This window comes from Dunckerocampus dactyliophorus, chromosome 18 (assembly GCF_027744805.1).
Source record: "Dunckerocampus dactyliophorus isolate RoL2022-P2 chromosome 18, RoL_Ddac_1.1, whole genome shotgun sequence".
Lineage (NCBI taxonomy): Eukaryota > Metazoa > Chordata > Actinopteri > Syngnathiformes > Syngnathidae > Dunckerocampus > Dunckerocampus dactyliophorus.
The window spans coordinates 13,767,247-13,790,101 of record NC_072836.1 but is presented as its reverse complement, the minus strand read 5'-3'; the positions used below and the strand labels follow the sequence as shown (position 1 = coordinate 13,790,101).

At 42.4% G+C, this 22,855-nt stretch overlaps 2 protein-coding genes across 16 annotated transcripts in view; one reads left to right on the top strand and one right to left on the bottom strand.

Moving 5' to 3' along the window:
• Nucleotides 1–15,364, top strand: part of hdac5 (histone deacetylase 5) — a 68,023-nt gene extending 52,659 nt beyond the window's left edge. For all 6 annotated transcript variants that reach the window (XM_054759160.1, XM_054759157.1, XM_054759159.1 and 3 more), the window contains 7 exons: nt 1,967–2,086; nt 2,264–2,361; nt 2,477–2,595; nt 3,256–3,389; nt 5,027–5,108; nt 5,196–5,376; nt 6,816–15,364. In XM_054759160.1, the coding sequence (XP_054615135.1) occupies nt 1,967–2,086; nt 2,264–2,361; nt 2,477–2,595; nt 3,256–3,389; nt 5,027–5,108; nt 5,196–5,376; nt 6,816–6,855 (774 nt within the window). In that variant the 3' untranslated portion in view covers nt 6,856–15,364. The remainder of the gene's footprint in view (nt 1–1,966; nt 2,087–2,263; nt 2,362–2,476; nt 2,596–3,255; nt 3,390–5,026; nt 5,109–5,195; nt 5,377–6,815) is intronic.
• The window catches only part of pex12 (peroxisomal biogenesis factor 12), a 30,049-nt gene continuing 8,565 nt past the window's right edge, over nt 1,372–22,855 (bottom strand). For 6 of the 10 annotated variants that reach the window (XR_008566708.1, XR_008566711.1, XR_008566709.1 and 3 more), the window contains 6 exons: nt 20,546–21,782; nt 19,283–19,433; nt 18,685–19,220; nt 18,127–18,523; nt 5,009–9,244; nt 1,372–2,078 (listed from right to left, as the gene is read on the bottom strand). Coding sequence is in view for 1 of the 10 variants with exons in the window: in XM_054759164.1 (XP_054615139.1) it covers nt 18,130–18,523; nt 18,685–19,220; nt 19,283–19,405 (1,053 nt within the window). In the remaining 9 variants the exon portion in view is untranslated. Of the gene's footprint in view, nt 2,079–5,008; nt 9,245–18,126; nt 18,524–18,684; nt 19,221–19,282; nt 19,434–20,545; nt 22,522–22,855 lie in introns of those variants that run through there. The other 4 variants (XR_008566710.1, XR_008566716.1, XR_008566717.1 and 1 more) reach the window with 4 other exon arrangements.

The following is a 22,855-nucleotide window of genomic DNA, read 5'->3' as shown; positions in this document are numbered from 1 at the left end:
AGTGGGTGATGTATTTGTAACAAAATGATGCCACATAATTTGATAGAAATGAAAATGATCACCCTATAGAGGGGGGAAATCAAAGTCACCCCAAAAATGAAAGTGAAAAAATGATGCAGCACACTGGTCCATTTGGCTAAAATGTCATTGTAGCAACTCAAAATGATTCTCAGTAGTTTGTGTGGCCCCCACGTGCTTGTACGCATGCCTGACAACGTCGGGGCATGCTCCTAATGAGACTACGGATGGTGTCCTGGGGGATCTCCTCCCAGATCTGGACCAGGGCATCACTGCGGTACCTGGATGCATGGAGGAGATTCCAGGAGACAGGTAGTTACTCAAGGAGAGCTGGACAGGGCCGTAGAAGGCCCTTCAACCCTCAGCAGGATCGGTATTGGCTCCTTTGTGCAAGGAGGAACAGGATGAGCACTGCCAGAGCCCTACAAAATGACCTCCAGCAGGCCACTGGTGTGAATGTTTCTGACCAAACAATCAGAAACAGGCTCCATGAGGGTGGCCTGAAGGCCTGACGTCCTGTAGTGGGCCCTGTGCTCACTGCCCAGTACCGTAGAGCTGGATTGGCATTTGCCATAGACCACCAGAATTAGCAACTACACCACTGGTGCCCTGTGCTCTTCCCTGATGAGAGCAAGCTCAACCAGAGCACATGTGACAGACGTGAAAGGGTCTGGAGATGCCGTGGAGAACGTTATGCTGCCTGCAACATCATTCAGCATGACCGGTTTGGTGGTGGGTCAGTGGTGGTCTGGGGAAGGACGCACAGACCTCTACAGGTTAGATAACAGCACCCTGACTGCTATTAGGTATTGGGATGAACCTACGCTGGTGCAGTGGGACCTGGGTTCCTCCTGGTCCACGACAATGCCCGACCTCATGTGGCTAGTGTATGCAGGTAGTTCCTGGAGGATGAAGGAATTGATACCATTGACTGGCCCCCACGTTCACCTGACCTAAACCCAATAGAACACCTCTGGGACATTATGTTTAGGTCCATCCGGTGCTGCCAGGTTGCTCCTCAGACTGTCCAGGAGCTCATGGATGCCCTGGTCCAGATCTGGGAGGAGATCCCCCAGGACACCATCCGTAGTCTCATTAGGAAACATGCCCCGACGTTGTCAGGCATGCGTACAAGCACGTGGGGGCCACACAAACTGAGAATCATTTTGAGTTGCTACAAATTTGCTAAAATTTTTACATTTTAGCCAAATGGACCAGTCTGCTGCATCTCTATAGGGTGATCATTTTCATTTCTATCAAATGATGTGGCATCATTTTGTTACTAATACATCACCCACTTATTATCAGGAAAGATATTCAAGATCATTTTTCCCCCAGTTTAGATCTGATGTGTTTTCGAAGTGTTCCTCTAATTTTTTTTGATCAGTATACAGTATATACAGTACCACAACAAATCATCTACACTCACAATTTGGCAGTCACAGCTTGACAAATTCATGGATAAGCAGTTATTAGGTGTCTTTTTTTCAGCAGAAAACACATGTCATTCAGCTTAAGTCAGTAATAATTTATAAATGAGATAATACAAGTAAAATGTACAGCATACATGTACCGCTGTTGGTTTTTTTACATCTTTATGCTTCACTGATGATGTTTTTTTTCATCAAGTGTTGTGATTTCGCACTATGTTCGGTGGTCTTTTGAACAGTTACAATCTAACTTTTCCTGCAAATGTTGATCCAGAATTGGAGGAGAACGCCAACATCAAGCTATCAGGAAGGTTTGGAGGTGGACATGCGAGACATGTGTATGGGCGTATCAGTTACTCGCCATTTTTTTTACATTTGCTGGTGGTCCCGGAATATAACCCACGAAAAGCTGGGCTTTTTCAAATTCAACACATTGCACAATATGCAGTTAATTTCCAGTCCCGTGTTTCATAACAATCACGCAGTCCCTCGGATGCCAATGTAACCTGTCACTGCAGGACATTCACCATGGCAACGGCACACAGCAGGCCTTCTACGGTGACCCTAATGTCCTCTACATCTCCCTCCATCGCTACGATGATGGCAACTTTTTTCCAGGCAGCGGAGCACCTGAAGAGGTACACACACACACACACACACACACACACACACACAAAATCAGATTTCCATCATCATCATTTATAATTATTGTCTGTGCTTGGGGCGGTGGTTGCATTAGATTAAAGTTCATTCATATGAGATGAGATGTCATACACATTCAAACTTACAACTCCATCATTCTCTTCTTGCCTCAGGTGGGCTCAGGTGCAGGTGTGGGTTTTAATGTGAACATTGCATGGACAGGAGGAGTAGAGCCCCCCATGGGCGACGTGGAGTACCTCACAGCCTTCAGGTAAATACACGTGACTCTTTGCAACATACACACAATCACTACATAAAGGTTGTTACCTGCGGATGAATCAAGTTAAATAACTCACTTATCTGTATGTTTATGTTTGGATGTGCAGGAGTGTGGTGATGCCGATTGCCCAGCAGTACAGCCCAGATGTGATTATGGTGTCTGCAGGCTTTGATGCTGTGGAAGGTCATCAGTCTCCTCTAGGAGGTTACAATGTCTCTGCCAAATGTGAGTGCCAACCTGATTACCATGGTGACCATTGTGCAATACAAAAAAGTAACCTGTATGCCTTTGGAGTCAGATTTACGCGTACGCCCTCTTCAGGTGTGGCAGAGTACTGTCTGCCTCACCTTATGACTTTGCTCTGCAATTTGTCTGATCAGAAAGAATAATGATATCACATGGTGGTGTGGATGAATGCATGTGGTTTGAGGGAAAAGGTGCCGCTAACTTTTATGCGCATGTGTTTGGACTGCCATTTTTCATGTTAGCCAACAAAAAGGTCTCCAGTTTAAAAGTTCCAAGTCGTTATTTTGCAATTTTTTGATTGTTATCATTTTTCTATCACTATACGTCTCTCTCTGCATCGCAGTGAAACCAAACTGATGCTGTGGGAATGATATGACTTGGATTTAGTGCAGCAGAATTTTGGCATCGGTTCCTGCAAAACGTCGTACTACACTGGAGGCTTGCAATTCAAAATCCTGACTTGCAGAAGTATTGCGTACAAAATTTGAACTAGCACGGCAGTATGTTCGTATGTCCACATGTTTGTAACTCAAATGTTAGTAAGTATGGTAGCGTCTGGAGTTGTTTTTTTTTTTTGTTATGATGTTTCATCATGATTAAAACAGTTGGATGCATGAAAGTTATATTATATTTTGGCAGGTTTTGGCCAGTTAACCCAGCTCTTGATGGGTCTGGCTGATGGGCGTATTGTTATGGCGCTGGAGGGGGGTCATGACCTCACTGCCATCTGTGATGCATCAGAAGCCTGCGTCTCTGCTCTCCTTGGAGACCCGGTGAGTCAGTCTGAATATCGTTACACTGTATCTTATTTTAACTGCTTCAAAATGATGTTGATGGTGGACTGTCTTATAATAAGGACAGTCGTATCTCTTTCATTTCCATGGCAACCATGGCTCCGCCTTCTTAAATTCTCTATAGTAAAGGTAGACTAACCCATACTACCGTATTTTCTGGACTATAAATTGGTCCGGAGTATAATTTGCATCAGTCAAAAAATGAATCTTTATAGGTTGGTATGTATGAGTTGCACCAAGCTGTAAGTCGCATTTCGGTATTTATGATCGAGCTAGCTTTTTTCAGGAGTGTCATGGCGCGCAACAACTAACATCCACAAAAGAAGAAGACCAAACCAGAGGAAGGGGCAAAGTGTACAATAACGAGGAGACACTACACACGAAACTAAAGCTACAGAAGCTGAAATAAGTCACATTTTCTATGTAAATGGGCTTAAACGCACCTTTTTAATAGTGTCAGAATGTTCTCAAAGAAGACCCTTTTAATACGTGACATGACACCTGGATGCACCCTGGTGTGTAGAAACGTACCAAACATCCGTATTTTAACACCAAAACTTCATTTTTGTGTTCACAAATAAATGAAAATACACTGAAAATCATGTGTGCGTTTGGTTAGTCAATGATTGACACAGCAGCTACAATTGTGAAGCTATAGACACAATTAGTATCCTAATTAAACAAAACTGCTGTCTAAAATACAAAATATCACAAGCTACACAGGTATCATGTAGTCATAGTTGCACATTACTTAAAGACGCAGTCTCCCAGGCAGAAGCACATTTGGTACGCTCTGTATCGTTCAATTTGTGTGCCTAACTGTGTCACAAACTCAAGTCGTTAAACTAAATACTGTATATATTTTGATATTTCAGTCGCACCAGACTGCAAGTTGCAGGACCAGGCAAACTATGAAAAACAGTGTGATTTATAATCGGGAAAATACGCTACTCATGCTTGGCATCAGCACTAACATTACTGTTCAATGTTAGTACTGAACAGGTGGAACTGAATTACCATACGTGTCATTTATATGCCCATCCTGTACATTTCATTGTAAGCACAGATGCTCTATATTGGCTTTCTTCAACATCCGATATACTCATATTATGCAGCGCTTCATTACCGATACTAATATCAACCGATACCGACATTAGCGTCAGATCTTCCCTCAAACTAACGTCAGGTCACATCTTGTATAATGAATCAACACATTATGTTTCTTTCACTGTGATGACACGGGATGCATTTCACGAATAAACACTGTTTGTGCAAAATAAGACAAATACTGCAATATGCAGTGTAAGTTATAGAAAAAATACCAGATTTATTTGAAACATTTATATCCTCCTACTATGAACAGCAACATATGAAATAATTCCAAGTTTTGGGTCTGAGCTAACAACTTGTGTTGCTTTATGGACCACAGTGCAGTTTCATGAGCTCTCACTCACACGTCTATCGGCAGAAAAGCCAACAGCAATATAATCTGATATCTCATTTTATAATACCGGTCGACCGATACTATCGGACATTCTTAAGTGGAACATTGGTGGGATGAAAAACACAATGAAGGTGAATGACAAATGTTAACTCACTCAGTGTGTCCTTTGCAGAGTGGATCAGCATTCCAGTGGCCTCAAGAGAAGCCGTGTCCTAAAGCCTGTGCCTCGCTGGAAAGAGTGATAGAGATCCAGAGTGAGTTCTCTCTCTCAGACGCACACAGAACAATGGTGAGAAGCCACAGCATGTCTTCCCCATCACACCGTGTCTTCTGTGTTCCAGGCAAACACTGGTCTTGCCTCCAGACTTTGTCTCAGACGAGCAGCCAGCCGCTATTGGACAACCCCCTGGGAGCTCACGGCCAATCGGAGGAGGACGAGGCAGACACAGTGAGCGCCATGGCCTCCTTGAGTGTCGATGTCGAGCAGTCAGGCTCGGCTGCCAACATCACTGATGGCAGCAGGTCAGTGGGAAGCTGTCCGAGTAACTTTGTAAAGTAACTTTTAAAATAACATGTCGCTTATGTCAACAACTTGTCTGTGTCGACCAACACACCAGGTTTTGGTCTACCGCCTTCTCCTTTTTACTAAAAAAGTACCTGCGTAAGACAACGTTGCCATACACGGTTGAAAATTTCAGAGGGATAATTCCTATGTTTATGTCCAATTACAGGTGCACCATTCCCCACTTTTTCACTTCCAATCCGATCCCGCTACTTAAATTTGAATCTGCCGAAACCTTTACTGTCAGTCACGACCACGCCCAAAGAGTACCACCAAATGTAGCTAGAAGAACATCAGCGAGCCCAGTTGTCTCCACACATGCACACGCTCCGCCTGACACTTTCATGGCCTCGTCGAAAAGTCGGGCAACACAGAACTCTTAACATTGAACATAACTACATCAATGTTGTTGATTTTATATCAGGCTGTAAGCACAGATGCTCTATGTTGGCTTTCTTCAACATCTGATATACTCATTACCAACACTACAGTCAAGTATGGTACGGTAGCAAGCTGGAAGTTTTGTGTAGAGTTTGTGATGTCCGACTGTTTCTTGTGGCTGTGAATGCGTCAGGGTGAGTATGTGCATTATGGAGACAGCTACGTTCACTGATACTTGTTTTGGTTCGGTTTGCTGATATTCTTCTTGCTACTTGCTGACGACAACAAGCTGACAACATTAAAGCACAGACCCATTGGAACTTTTCAAGTTTTGCATGGACTTGCCACACCCCTTTGAAGGGCGGGGAGTGGGATTGGCACGAGGGCCGCAGCTCGTGGGGACTGTGAGGTACCACACAGACGTACCACTTTTGGACAAACAGTGCTGTCAGTGAAAGGAACAAAATATTGGAACAGACTCCCATTAACAATAAGAGGGTCTCAGACATACACACCAATTTTTGACCAATTTTAGCCTTTTTATGTTCTGTGTTTATTGTCTTATTGTTAATTGTTTTATATTGTGTATTGTTATTTTTCTGTTACCTGCTTACTAGCAGTGTGGCATATTTACAGTACATCTCTATTGGTTGCAGATGGCCATTAATATGCATTGTCCCTAATAAACAAATAAATAAACTCGTGGATGCCCTGTGATTGGCTAGCGACCAGTCCAGGTTGTACCCTGCGTCTCGACCGAGGTCAACTGGGATGGGCTCCAGCATGCCCCCGTGACCCTAGTGAAAATAAGTGGCATAGAAGATGGATGGATGGATGGATGGATGGATCTCGTGGAAGTCTCTGCAGGTGGCAGGGGAAATTTCAGAAAATTAAAAAAAACAAACAAATCCTTTATCATCGCCCATTCTTTTTATGTTTCTGGTGAAAGTCACAAGTAAATGTGCAAGCAGCCAGTCCAACTGAAATCTTTTTACATGTGACTTTTCTTCCCGTGCAGGTCAACAGAGGAGCCAATGGAGGAGGAGCCTGTTTTGTAGAAGGGGCTTAAAAAGGAAAGCACACATGAAGACCACCTCACCCTCCTCCGGGCACCTTCTCTACCTTTCGGCATCCCTTATGGATTGTGTATAGGTACACACACATTCACACAGAGAGAGTGGAAATGTTGTGGAGGACCTCGAATGGCTGAGGAAACAATAGGGAGGAAGCTCTGACAGTATCAGATGATTCCATTGGAGGAGCAGACAAATTGTTAGCATTTCCATGGCAACCAGAGGAGGAGGAAGTCAGCAAGGACACGCCCTTTGTGTAACTGACTGTAACGCTCCTTCCTGTCTTGCAACCTGCACACAGCACCACTGAGTCTCCCTCCTTTGTCAAATTTGTGGGCGACAAAGAGCGAACCGAAGTGTCAGACGCCAAGCGCAATGCTCGGCTTTTCCGCAAAGAGGCGGTCGCAGTGAGCTCGGCTGATGGAGCAGGAAGAATGAGGAAGGAACTAGGTGCCTTTTTTTGTCCACACACGGGGGGGGGGAAGAAAGCATCCAACCGGAAACACGAAAAAAAACAAACACAAACACCGCAACACCTCAGCACACAAACCAGCCGTTTAGGACTGAAGAAACACACACACACACACACACACACACACATCCAGCTGTAGTTACACTTGGTCACTTCATTTTCTTTTTCTTGTTTTTCATCTGGATGCCTTAATTTGTTAACCTTATATATTTTGGAGAGGGAGAGAGAGGGGTTGTGGCAGTTTGGAACACATTTAGAGATTCCTATCATTACAGTGGAACCCGTTTAAGTCAACCCTGACCAACTCATCAAGTCCTGGTCCACCGTGTTCTTGTTTTTGCGAAAAAGTGCCCGCTTTAAACCGACGTTGACATAAACGGTTGGCTGCTTTTCTCAAGCTTAAAAAATAGCAATTTAACGATTCCCTCTGAAAAACAAAGGCGTACATTTTTTGAACATTTGAATTCATTTTTCAGCCTGTTGACAGACGGCGCGCTGGACATGTTCAAAACTTCCGACCGCCAGCAAAATCTTACCGCTTTTTAGACTTTTGTGGCTGGTGGCCAGGCAGACAGCTCGTCCCTCTCCAGCCACTGAACTCACCATAGGCAAAAATGACATTTTGACAACAATAGGATAAAAATAAATGTTTTCACAGACATGACGTGTCACGTACAGTCATCCCTCGGTTATCGCGGTTATTTGGTTCCAGACCCGATTGTGACAAGTTGGATTCATCGTTTATAAATAGAATATTTTTGTAGTTCGAGTATAGACAAACTTTCTAAATACGGTTTTATTACCCAATAACAGAAAATAAGACATAATTTAGACTCACACATTAGCATTGGAAGAGTTCCTTGTTGTTCTACTGTATAGTGTTTCCTGCGGTGGCTGTTCAATGTTCAATGCTCATCAATGTAAATAGTGTAGAATACTACATATCAGAACGTGTCTTTCAATTTTTGAATGTCTTATATTTGTATTTTAGTTTCTTTAGCCATTTTTACACTTAAAAATGCTTTAGGCCAAAAACACATCAAATGTGCTTAAACATGCCCGCTCGTTGTCATCACGCTCCCTCTCCTGCAGGGCAGTACGCCGCTTATAGGGGCCTCGAAGTCTAGTAGTACTCTAAACTAACAGTACTCCAAGTTAATAGTGATCCAAATATAATTTTTAAAACAAGTCATGTGGTCCGTCCAGTTGGCTTTTTACAAGATGCAAACTGGATATTGATACAGTCATGGAAAAAATGATTATAAATATACCTTGAGTTGTATCGGGTATTAAAATGTATCAATAAACTAAAGAAACAAGGGTGGTCAAATATTTTTTCCATGACTGTAGATGTTTTTCATAGTTTTTTCTTCATTATCCACTTCTCACTTAAATGTTTCAGATCATCAAACAAATGTAAATATTATTAATATGTAATATATTTAAATGAAACATTTTATTAGGGAGAAATATATGGCAGGAAAAAAAATCCAAACCTACATGGTCCTGTGTGAAAAGTGATTGCCCCCTAAACCTAAAAAGTGGTTGGGCCACCCTTAGCAGCAACAACTGCAATCAAGCGTTTGTGATAACTTGCAATGAGTCTCTTACAGCGCTGTGGAGGAATTTTGGCCCACTCATCTTTGCAGAATTGTTGTAATTCAGTCACATTGGAGGGTTTTCCAGCATGAAGCACCTTTTTAAGGTCATGCCACAGCATCTCAATAGGATTTAGGTCAGGACTTGGACTAGGCCACTCCAAAGTCTTGTAGCTAGGTGGACTTGCTGGTGTGTTTTGGATCATTGTCCTGCTGCAGAACCCAAGTTCGTTTCAGCTTGAGGTCACGAACAAATGGCCGGACATTCTCCTTGAGGAATTTTTGGACAGCAGAATTTGATGATCTGAAACATTTAAGTGTGACAAACATGCACAAAGATAAGAAATCAGGAAGGGGGCAAACACATCTTCACACTACTGTAAATTTAAAGCCATAGCTTTGTGTTATTCATTAGCAGTATCGAGATTTCAGCTTTTTTCAGCCTTTTTGCTCTATTTTTCCAATAATAAACAAGTCAAGGCTGCACTTTGGACACCCCTGATTTAGACGGAGCAGACGGACTTGTTATACGGCAGTGTGGGACAGAGTCTTTGCCTTCAAGGCTTCGGCATACGACCAAACATCCTTTCTTCTTTTGCGGTAAACTTCTTTCATCCCAACTTTACACAACTAGCTACCAAAATTTCCGATGTTTAAGCCGCACCCACTAACTTTAGAGAGAAAAACAGATTTGTGCATGTTTAAGCCGCACATGTCCACGTCATAAAAAGACATATTGTGGTGCGCACAAGACCGTGTGGACCAGACAGGTCTTTATTTGAGAGGAGCCAATCGTGAGTGATGAGAAACACAACGAGCTTATCAACCCATCAGAAATGGCAGGAGGTCATTACTCAATATTAACAATCTGACTCGTGGAGTCATCTTAGATCATCACACAGCAACTTAACACTCAAAAGGTATACATACGAAAAGCAGCCATGGCTGCCGGGCCACCGGAGGGCGCTCTTGAGCTCAGCTAGGGCTTATAGCTTGCGATTGGTTCCTGCCAAAGAAAGCGCTGACTTGCGAGTGGCACGGTATTTAAACGATTAGTAGTAGTTCTGAACTAAAGGAGATGTCACAAGATTAAACAGCCATGAATTAGCCGCACCGCTGTGTAAGCCGCAGGGTTCAAAGGTTAAGAAAAAAGTAGCGGCTTGTAGACCGGAAATTACGCTAAATACATTTTGCACAAATGGAGGAAAGCGGGGTCAACAGACTGCCGTTTCGTGTCGTCCATTCTCCCTGGCGAGTAACATAATGGCTAATTTCGGTCATGTCAGCCAATCGGAGGGACGTCAGCGGGTTGCACTGTATCATAAAATAGATGATCTACATGATGTTATTTTAAAAATGGTAGAATTCCATCAGACATTTGAATGTTAAAGCAAGATGAATAACAAACAGGCCAGCTTGCAACACAATTAGCAAATATGTACAAACCACCACCTCTCTCTTTCTTGCCTCCCCTTTAGAAAGGCGGTCTGTTTTTAAAAACACTACCACCACATCCCTCCTCCTTTTTGTTTGTTTTTTTAAAAAAAAAAAGTTCTTTCTAAATTGTACTATTTTATGTTTGGTGTAAGAGCGGTGTCCTGTCATGTTGCATCGCCGTGTCCGTCCTTTTTCTAAACCTGTAAATACTTCTATGTACAAACACAAAGAGACTTTCTAGACCTGCTATTTTGTCAACTCTTTTCCAGGGGGTTGGACAAAATGTAAAGACAACGTTTGTGTAGTTGATTTCATAAGAGCACCACGAGTTTCAGCCTTCAGGCTTGAGCCGTAAAGTCACCGCTGATCCTCACCGAGGAAGATGGATGGATGGATGGATGGATGGATGTTGTATTATAATATGTTAGGTTCATTGAGGTGTGCCTCATGAACTGAACATATGTGAAGACAGGTGACAGGTAACAGGAGATATAGCAATGAATGCAACAATGCTTTGTTTTAGACAAATTCCGAACATTGAGCTTTATTTATGGCGCAGTAGGAGCAGTTTTGGCAGCTTTGCAGTGTTTTTTCCTTTCAGTATGTCACCTGTCTCCACATATATCTACATGTACATTTAGATAAAACCGGGTTTTATCCTGCCAGAGTGGTTCTATGGATATATTCTATGATTCTAGGTTGAAACGAGGCTCGGTGACAGTGTAGTGTGGTCACACATGCTGAAGATGTTATTGTTGATGGAGGTGGACAGCAGGTTCTGGCTCCTCTGGTCCAGGTGGGCTGTGCTGCCCTTTGCCTGGACGACACATGTGGAGATAATACAGTCATGACTGCAAGATGATGTACAGTATATTTGCTCCTTCGTTGCAATGAACCCGTATAAATTCGGATTTGTGGATGCATCATGATGCATATGAGCAAGGCCACGCAGCTGCTCTCCCTTTAAACTCAATGCAAACTATTTATAATCAACGTTAAGTAGTTGGGTTTGACCTTTTCACGGGTCTTTGTTGTTATTTGTTTGTGCCACGTTGCCCACATTTAAGTTGAACAAGAGGGTTGTGCATGTACGAGTTGGAATATCACGCAAAAAAAAAGGACTATTTTATTCTGCAGTGGTCAGTCAAACCAACAGGGTGTGAAGTGGTGAGGATTCACCTCACTGTTTTAAAACATAACAAACTACCTACAGGAAACACACATCCAGTCATAAGTTTACAAACACTCATCGTCGGAATGAATGTCATATCGATTTTGGGCAAAAACCCGTGACAAAAATGTCGCTGCCCATGTTGACGATTGCCTCCCATTTTGTATCATTGTAATTATTCATTATTATGACATCCATCTCCAAGACCCTCCCATTGTCCCTTCAATTGCCATTGTTCACCCAGGACAAAATCCAGGTTGAACCCCAAAATATGCCTCACACACTTACGAAACGCATCGAAGGTATAAAATGTAAAGGTACTCTCTACTCATGAATGAGAACGTACGATGATCCGTGAACAGATGGAAGTCACAGCACGCAACGATGGTGCGTTCAAGGAACATCTCGGCGCTTGATGAAAAAACATGATCAGAAACGGTACAAATGATGGGCCGTCGTTTGTACGTTTGACCCGTATCATCACGTATGTGTACATCATTACCCGCTTATGTTAAATGAGATGTCTTCTGTGGAAAAAAACGGAGGAAAATCGGAGAAAATTGTTTTAATAATGTATATAATGGATCAAAAATCCGCAAATTTGCAGGGCGATGAATGCTGAATCGCGAATGTGCGGGGAGCCACTGTGTTTAAACCGCTCTTTTTTACAGGACGGAATGATTAAGCAATGTACATCTTCAGTGATGTTTGTAAAACAAGAATTAGGTGCACAGGAATCAGTGTCAGTATTGTTTCCAGAGAATATATTTGGTTGCTTTCGCTTTTAAACATAGTCCGCAAACATTCAATAGGGTTAAACATCAGGAAGACCATTCAAGAAGCTTTATCCACTGCCAAACCACTTTTGAAGCGAGTTTGGGATCCCGGAGTCCTGTTGGAGTCCTGTTGTGTCAAATTTTCAGCCATCTAGGGTGTCCGTGCCCTGCGTAAACTACAAGAAATCCCAAATAAATTCTAAATACTTGACCCAAGTCTTGTTTTTAAAAATGATTGAAGATGCACGGCCGTGTGATCGTTCCATGCTGTAAAAAGAATGGGACCAATAAATCATGAATGACGAAAATAATACGGCTGAATGGCTCGATGAGTGGATGCCAACTTCTGACTGGAACTAGCATGCTCAGTGCAGGACAACTGGACCGCTCAGATCCACAACCGGTGAAGCTAATCTAAACCTGCTGGCTACACTTCTCAACCTCAGTGTAACTCCGGAATTCCCCATCAACCTTTGCAGCGTAGGCGGTGACAAAGCTGTAGCTGGTGCCGTTACCTCTGCTTCTCATCTGTTCTCCGCAATATGACACTGACAGGACAGCAGTGAAGACTACTATTGAGCGTTGCCATGGTAACACCGCAAGCACACCATCAACCGCTGTCCTTTTTCATGCATCGGAGTCGCTGCCCTACGTCATGATCGTTTCCAGGGGTTTTAATGTAGTCTGAGCACTTCTGTGAGTGCAAAGGCTGCTTTATAAAAGTAAGTCTGTGGCCAGTGATGAAGCCACACTGCATTGCTGACGACACATGAAAACAACAATAAGCGCTGTGGTGGGACCACACACAAAGCGTAATTGACATAATATTTATATATTAACATGTTTTTTTTGTTGTTTTTTTGTTTTATTGTGGTAGGCAGCAACAGCGACGATTACGATCCACTCATGCAGGGTTGTCTAAAGTGCGGCCCGGGGCCATTTGCAGCATGCAGCTCTTTTTTGTGTGTTTTGTTTGTTTTTTTAAATGGCCCACAATACAGCTACCAAAAAAAACACACACCTAAAATAACATAATTTAAGGAGAAAAAGTTAAAATGTTGAACCTAAGAACACAAAACGGACGTGTAAGGTGTTTTTTTCCCTTGAGGTATACATAAACTTAGCTTCTTGTGCTGGTTTTAGCCTTTACACGATGGAAAATATGGAACTACTGTATAATGTATCCCCGCTTGTGTCACTTGGGCACCCTCTGGCGGCCATTAGTATAATTGCATCTACTGCTCAACATGGTACATGAAACTTTTCAAAACCTTCGAGTTATTTCTAAAATAAAAACAAATTAAATTAAAACAAATTATTACTTGTTCAAGTATTTCATACTGATATTTTTTAATAAAATAAATACTTTCATAAACGAGTTATTATTTAATGCACATAAACAAGGCTTCACAATTCCCAGTTCCACCGCCTAATTAAAAAAAAACAACAAGCTGTGGGCCACACTTTGGACACCCCTGCAGTAGAAGTACTGGTTGTTACTGTGTCATGATTGCGTGTCTCGCATACAATCTCTTGGGACCACTTTCCCTGACAAATCAACATTTTAGAGCAAACAAGTTGCTTTTTAGTGAAATAAACATTTTAGACTGCTGGTGGTTGCTGCCCGAGGAACACAAATCAGTTTGTCATCCGTCAACGAGATCATACAACACTTAAAAGTCATGTTGTGTTGCTTTGTGTCAACATGACAAGACAAAGCAAGTCTTACACGCTCGGTAGTAAACCACTGATTATGTTAGTGTTTGGAGGCTCCCAGTAGGGTTGGGCGATACTGCAAATGTTGGTATCGTTCCGATGCCAAGTAAATACAGGGCCAGTACTGCACTATTTACTGGAAATGTTACAAGATCTTTGATCATTCAGCAAAATAAAGTCAATGCAGTGGATCCCTGCCCGTGGATAATGGATGCACCCATAAAAAGCATGTCATTTTACGCTAACCATAAACCCTATAATATGTCTCTCGCACGTATTAAGCGCTTTTTAAATTCATAAAGAACGTCTACTTCCAAAACATCACATCTAGTCAAAGCATCCTCCTGCTGGAAAATGTTGATGGAATTAACTTGAGACAGCGCCCTCTCCTGGATCCATAATTGCCATCAAACCACTTTCTCTTGTAAGTTAGCATAAAAACTGGATTATTTAGACAGAAACCTGCATACATTCAAGGATCTACGGCCGTGCGTTTATACAAATCTCTTGGCTCTTTTGCCCCCAAAACCTTCCTGTGTGGATGAACGTATTCCCTGAGCTTATAAACAATATCTAAATACAATATGAACAACAAAACACAGATATTTGTAAAAGTAAACATAGAAGACATTCAAGAGAAGTGCATCAGCGCGATAGTGATACAACCCTTTGTGTCGATACTATCGATATTCAGGTCGATCCGCCCACCCCTACTCTGCAGTCCATACTTATTATGCTCATGACTTGCGTATTTGTTGCTATGTTTGATACTGTGGTGTACAGTAGTATCCTGCTAATATGTGGGAGTATGTGTTTGGCCATTTCAAGGGAAGGTTGCATATGAGTGGGACCTTCTTTTTCAGGAGGGACGTTCCCTCCTTTTTGGCTTTGTTTTGTTCAAAAACTCACAAGCACATTCCTTCTGTCCTTGTTGATTCAAAAAATAATAATAATCAAACGTTCCTCTTAGAGTGTCTATACATACTGTGTGCTGACTCACGTGTATATAAAGTGCAAATACGTGTACACATGTGCAATACACGCTATTCAAGCAATCTATAACTGTGACGATTACTGATGATGATATTTGTTCTCAGCCCCGTTCTTCTCCTCGTCTCATTTCCTTTGAAAGGGATGCTGACTTTAGTGATCATTCACACCTTCAGTTCAGGGCTTTGTGGACTTTTTTTTTTTTTTAATTCCCTCACTCTTAATGTTGTGATGTTGCTCCTGAATAATGTTTCTTTGTTGTTTTTTTTAAGTGGGCCTGTTGTTAAATTTGTCTGGAAACTCAATAAAGCAATTCACTGACTGCTTGTTGCATTTGATTCGCTCTTATGGATCATGAGCGGGGCAGAAACTCACGCGTGCGGAACAAGTTCTGCTGCCGACCTGGAGATGCTCGGCCAGCTCCCATGAGTTAGTGAAACTGGAGTCTTCATTGACCACCTGAGACTCAATGACACTTGAGTCTTCATTAAGCACCCGTGAGTCAGTGAAACTCCAGTCTTGTCTAGCACCCACGAGTCAGTGAAAGGCAAGTCTTTGCCAAGCATCCTTAAAATACCTGTGAATCAGTGAAACTTGAGTCTCCCAGGAGTACCCGTGAGTCAGTGAAACTTGAGTCTTTGTCGAATACCCGTGCGTTAGTGAAACTCGAGTCTTCGAGTGCCCGTTAGTCAGTAAAACTCCAGTTGTGGTGTAAATTTTCGACATTAACCAAAAAGAACATGCTAACCGGGGTGGACTCTAACCAAGGTTCCACTGTATTTGCTTTATATTTTCAGCACACAACTATGGTGCGTTCAAGGACTACCAAAACAAGTCCAAAATCTCAATGTTGGACATGAAATCCTTATCAGTGAAGTATAAAGACGTAAACATGTACTAATTGTGGGCTTTTTTCACATGTATTTACCTGTATTATAGTTATATTACCAACTTACGGTGAATGAGGTGTTTTATGTGGAAAAAATGGCATAACCAAATAAAACAAAATATTGCTGAATGACGGGTATCCACCGTATATGGATGAAAAACAACCTACCTTCTGATCACATCCATGTTGGGTATAAAGTAAATATACCAAACAGCCGTACTCTAACAAGTTATATACAATTAGAGGACATGTTAGTAAATAAGATATATTTTAGCGAGTGAGAACATCCAAAGACCGGCAACAGTCGGATTAGTCAAATTTTATTAAATATAAAAATGATGTGGACTGTGTGATTGACAAGTGATCCATCATTAAAAATAAAGCCCTTGTTTTCAAATAGTCAGTCAGAGCAAGGCCTCGTATTTATTTACTGCTCTTTGTAAGAGCAGCCTTTACTTTTGCAACATTTACTTAATGTTTTAAAGTAGTAGCAAAAGTATTATAGACGCACTACACCTTTTTCCTCCTACGCCTTTAAGGAGCACCAAAACCACAGGAGTCATTCATACACACGTTAACATGCTATCAATTTGACCGGTGGTCTTCTGGCAGTTAACAGTCGGCTACTAGCACGAAAAAGTGTTTGCCACACTTAAACGTTTCAGATCATCAAACTAATTTAAATATGACTCAACAACAACACAACTGAACACAAAAGGGAGTTTTGAAATGAAACTTTTTCTTATCAAGGGAGGAAAAAAATCCGAACCACGTGGCCCTGTGTGGAAAAAGCAGAGTTTACCTGAGATTAATTGGGATCTATCAGTCTGGAAAACACATAAAAGCCATTTCCTAATGCTTTGGGACTCAGCAAACCACAGTGAGAGTCATTATGCACAAATGGTGCAAACATGGAACACTGGTGAAGCTTCCTGCAGCGCAGCTACTACTGATCCAAGAAGTCACAAAAGACCCCACAACAACATCCAAAGAAGGCGTCACTTGCCTCAGTTAAGGTCAGTGTTCATGACTCCACCATAAAAAAGACACTGGGCAAAAATGGCCTGCATGGCAGAGTTCCAAGACCAAAACCACTGCTGAACAAAAAGAACATTAGACTTGTCTTAATTTTGCCACATCTTGATGATCCCCAAGACCTTTGGGAAAATACTCTGTGGTCTGACGAGACAAAACTTGTCTGGGTGTGTGTCCCATTACATCTGGCGTAAAAGTAACACCACATTTCAGAAAAAAACATCATACCAACAGTGGTCTGGGGCTGTTTTGCTACTTCAGGACCTGGAAGACTTGCTGTGATAAATGGAACCATAAATTCTGCTGTCTACCAAAAAATCCTGAAGGAGAATGTCCGGTCATCTGTTCGTGACCTCAAGCCAACCAACTTGGGTTCTGCAGCAGGACAATGATCCAAAACACACCAGCAAGTCCACCTCTGAATGGCTGAAGAAATACAAAATGAAGGCTTTGGAGTGGCCTAGCCAAAGTCCTGACCTGAATCCTATTGAGATGCTGTGGCATGACCTTAAAAAGGGGGTTCATGCTGGAAAACCCTCCAATGTGGCTGAATTACAACAATTCTGCAAAGATGAGTGGGCCAAAATTCCTCCACAGCGCTGTAAGAGACTCATTGCAAGTTATCACAAACGCTTGATTGCAGTTGTTGCTGCTAAGGGTGGCCCAACCACTTATTAGGTTTAGGGGGCAATCACTTTTCCACACAGGACCATGTAGGTTTGGATTTTTTTTCTTCCTTAAAAAAAAAGTTTCATTTCAAAACTGCATTTTATGTTCACTTGTGTTGTCACTGACTAATATTTAAATGTCTTTGATGATCTAAACATTTAAGCTTGACAAACAGGCAAATAATAAGAAGTCAGGAAGGGGGCAAACACTTTTTCACACCATCTTCCTTGTTGAGGACCACACATTGAAACCAGCTGAAAGGACCAACGTCGCCCCCTAGCGTTTTGGAGCAGTGGTAGAATTAGAGCCAGTGCATGGATCTAAGTCCTATTCAAGGAGACTACAACATGAACACTGGGAGTCAAGACAGACCTTCTGCAGTGGAACCCATTTATGTTGACATAATCGGTTGTCAACATAAACGGGTTGCTATTAATAGCCCGCCTTTTAGTTCCACTCAGGGGTGTTTGCCTGTGTGCTAGACTATAAAGTTGGTCACATACCGTCTAGCTCTCAGGCGAGTAGATCTTGATGAGGTGCTGCAGCTCCGTTGGGAAGCCGGTGAGCGGACAGCGGTGGTTGGCTTTCACGTACGTGTAGATGCAGCGGTAACAGAAGACAAATCCCGACGTGGACAGTGCGGTGGCGTTGACGCGAAGCCTTCGGCAGAGCGGACACCGCGTCCTGGCGCGCTCCTCGCTGTGGTCGGCCGTCTCCAGGTGGAGGGGGGGCGGCGGCGCAGGAAGGGAGGTGAGGGTTTTCACGGTGGCCTGGTTGTCAGAGGAGTACCACCACTCCAGGAACTGCAGGAAGAAGACCCCCATGGAGAGGGAGGTGGACAGGGAGATGGCCACGCCCTTCGCTGCTTGTGACGTCAACCACCACATTCTCTGGAGAGTGCTGCACAAAAACCAGCAAGTTTACATGAAAGTACAAATAAACATTGAGTACCTTGTGTCTATTTGCAGCAGTGCACAATTGCAGTTCTGTAAACGCTTTATAAACTATTCAGAATTAAATAGTGCCTAATCTTGTGGCTAGTGAGTGTACGTGAGTCGCACCTGGCTCCAGCCGGGCTGCCACTTGTGCGTGCCTTCAGCTCCATGTCTCGGATATCTCGCTCGGTGAGTCGAGCCAGTCGGACCCTCGCCAGCCACAGCAAAGGACTGTGGGTACGGACAGCTCCAAAAACAAAGAGCAGCTGTTGACAGAAGACCCAGCCCTGCCAGGCTGAGTTGACGTACGGGTAAGCTGCCACAGCTGCGCGGTACAGCCTCTGGCTCCTGCTCTGTGCCAGCCGTATGGAGAAGTCCTCTTCCTCCCTTTGGCGTGCAAACGTGGCCTCCAGCTTGGCCCGCAGATACGGTACCAGGCAGAGAAGAAGAAGAGACCTCCAGCGGGTCTTCCTTCGCAGTCCCAGGCGAACAGGAAGGCCTCGTCCTCCTGAAACCCTTTTCAGCCCGTAGAAGTTCTCCGAGAAGGACGCACTACAGTTAAACAGGAAGTGATTCTGCAGGAGGACATCCAGCAGCAGGTAGAACTCATCGAAGCGCCGCCACAGGAAACCAAAGCACGAGGGGTTGGACTCTGCCAGAACCTGAGGAGGACAAAAGGGCATCAGAATCGACTGGTAGCACAACAGGGGAGGCGGTGCCTCACCTTGACCGCATGTCTCAGTGCTGGTTTCACCGCATCCATCAGAGACTCCTGAGCCAAGACCTCAAAGATAGACGGCTGCTCCCTCGCGGTGCTGGACGTCAGATGAGCTCCAGCCTCAGCCATGACTGCTGCTGACCGACAGCGCACACAACTACAAGATACAAGACAACCCGTTTATGTCGACGCCCCTCAGATTGGCTGATTGACATCAACATAAGCGGCTACCAATATAATCAAAACGTAAACTATTTTTTGCACATTTGTGACTTTGACCAGAGAATGGGCGATAACAAATATTTCATATTTTGATTTTCAAATGATATTTTAGACTAAGAGAGCTACTGGGGTAATTTTGTTGTATGCCTTGACTATAATAATAATAAAGCTTTCACACACGTGAAAATATTTGTTCAGGTGGCTAAAAATCTTTAGCAAATGAATTAAAAGGGTGCAGTTTCTTAGTTGCTGTGGTAGAATCCAGGTTAATATCGCCATGCTGTCATTTAAGCTTACTTTGCACTGACACTGGCCAGTCGGTGTATTGGGTGCTAATACAAATGTGAAAAAAGTTATCCATATTCAAAATATGAATGAAAAACATTTAATGTAAATATGCCCAAACTTTCCTAAACATTCAACTCTATTGGATAACACCGAAAGCCAACAATTTAATAACACACATTCAACTGAAAAGTTTGATTTATTTTTAGTTTTAGGGGAAGGAATTATTCCTAATTTATAGCCAGTTTTGTAAGAATTCACTTAGCAATTGTGATAATAGTTCAAATAAATTGCCCATCAAAAATATAATTTAACAACGTGGGGTTTAAACTTTGCCACAAGAGCAGGGGTGTCCAAAATTTTCCCGCCGACATACGTAACAATGTAAGGATGCGGGGCACCATTTTGAGTTTTTTTGTTTGTTTTTTTTACATTAAAGATGCCAAAACCAATCCAACCTAGCTTCAGGTTATATGCGACAAAGCATAATGATATATCTCAGTAAAAATGAATTTATTTAGTTTTTACAATATGTCGAGGGCCAATAAAAAGCCAGCTGCGGACCAAAATATGTACGAAAAAAAGGTAATGTAAACACAAGGGGTTCAAAGTTCCAAAAGATAGCAATAGTTACATCGGACAACTCCAGACTAAATAAAAAATGAAAAGCGAAAAGGAGGTTACATGTTTCAAGTGCATTTTCTTTAAAATGTCCAGAAATTAAAGAATGCTGTGATAAAAAATAAGTGAAATGACGCCTACCTTTCACTCAGTTAAATTATAAAGCTGTGACGTTCCCTTCCAGCTTTGTCAACATGTCACACTGTCGTTAAAAAATACACATCGTTTCCATTTTAAAGAAAAGACAGAAAATACTGTTCGCATCGCTACATTTTCTATGTCTCCGTAAACCAACACTCGCTCCAAAATCCGTTGAAGACACTTGTCACACTACTACTTCCGCATTGTGCGCCTTTATTAAAAAAAACTTTATTTAAAACATCCATTAACACCGTCAAAATGCGATTTAATTACCAATATCAATACTGTGTATACATTATTTGTGCTGTACACATCCCAAGAGACGTGAAGAAAGTGTTTCTATGATGGAGCCGTACAGTTTTAGCCGTTAATGCTCCAGGTACAACAACACAACCCTCCAGGCTTCCGTACTCGGGTAGATGACGTCTGAGCTAATCGACATCAACCGGTAAACTCAGAAGCAGAATAGCTTTATTCTGCATGTACGTAACCAAACCAGTAATTTGACCCCGGTCTGACATCACTCTCTGTTACAAATTACAACAATAGTATATAAAGTTTACATATAAAGGAGAAGGACAATACTGTTATACATAATTACATAGAATATTACAGATAACTATAATAATGGTATTTACAGTGTTACAGTTTATAAATTCAGTGTGACTTCCAGAACTACAAATGCCCATGGGTGCAAATAGCAGTGGTTGGTAATATACATGTACATAAATAATAAAGTAGCTTACATCCATGCAGACAGGTCAGCTTGTGGGGGCTGGGAGTGTGTGTTGTCTTCAATATCAATTGACAGCCATGGGGAAGGAGGTGTTTTTGTGTCTGGTTGTTTTGCCAAACAGTGCTTTGTATTGCCTATCGGAGGAGAGGAAGTGGACTAGTTTGTGGACGGGATGTGAGCGGCCCTTGTGGCCCTGGACCCGTACACTTTGTCTATGCTGGTCCCGATGGAGACCAGACTGTATTATTGCATTGTAGAAGGTTGTTAGCAGTTCTTCAGGCAGGTTGAACTTCTTGAGCAGTCTCACGGAGTACATCCTCCGCTGCGCCTTTTTCCGAACCGTGTCTATGTGGGGGCACCACTTCAAGTCCCGGGAAATGCTGGAGCCCAGGAACCTGAAGGAGTCCACTGTAGACCGTAGACTGACAGGTGGAGGGGGGCACAGTAAGTTGGGTGAGCTTTTGAAGGAGAATATCCGGGACTCTTGTGTGAAAGGCAGACCTGGGAAGTCCACAAACAGGAACAGGAGAAACTGGGTGAATAGTAAAAACTATGTTTACTAGATACAAAATGAATTAATAAAAAAAATCGGCATTGTTAGCTATTATACTCGTGATATACTATATAAAGTTACAAACGCATAATGTAATGGCAGCGATGAAAGTTGAAATGGAGGAAGTGAATACATGACACAATGTTTTATTTTCGCCACATGTACTTAACACAAAGAGAAACATGTAAAAATGTAATAACTAGGGATGTCCGATATTGGCTTTTTTGCCAATAACCGATGACCGATATTGTCCAACTCTCAATTTCCGATGCCGATATCAACCGATACAGATATGTGTATCATGACATGTTTTTCTTGAGTAAAATAGTTCTAAAGTAACAATACTCTTAAATGAGTACAGTTGTTTTGTTGGCTACTCCACCCACCTCTGAATTAATATATTACATATTTTATACATGAGTACGGGCCGCACGGTGGCCGAGTGGTGAGCACGTTGGCCACACAATCAGGAGATCTGGGTATGTTCTCCCCGTGCGTGCATGGGTTTTTTCGGGGTACTCAGGTTTCCGCCCACATTCCAAAAACATGCATGTTAGGTTAATTGGTGACTCTAAATTGTCCATAGGTATGAATGTGAGCGTGAATGGTTGTTTGTCTATATGTGCCCTGCCATTTGCTGGCGACCAGTCCGGGGTGTACCCCGCCTCTCGCCCGAAGTCAGCTGGAATAGGCTCAGCAACCCTAATTAGGATAAGCGGCATAGAAGATGCATAGAATTTGGGTATCGATCCGATACTAATACAGACACTTATCTGACATTTTTCAAGAACATTGAAAATTTTCTAATTTTGTCTTTAATTTGTTGATCATGATTATAATGAAAATAATCAGAATGAAACAACGGGCAAAGATTTTTTTTTTATCAACAAACTTATTTGTGAGCCATTGAACAATATCAACAAAATAATAAAACGATTCCCTTATTCCCTTTTATTACATATAATTCTACAAGCAAAATAGTCAAAAGCAAAGACTATGACTTGATCTCATTGCATTTAGC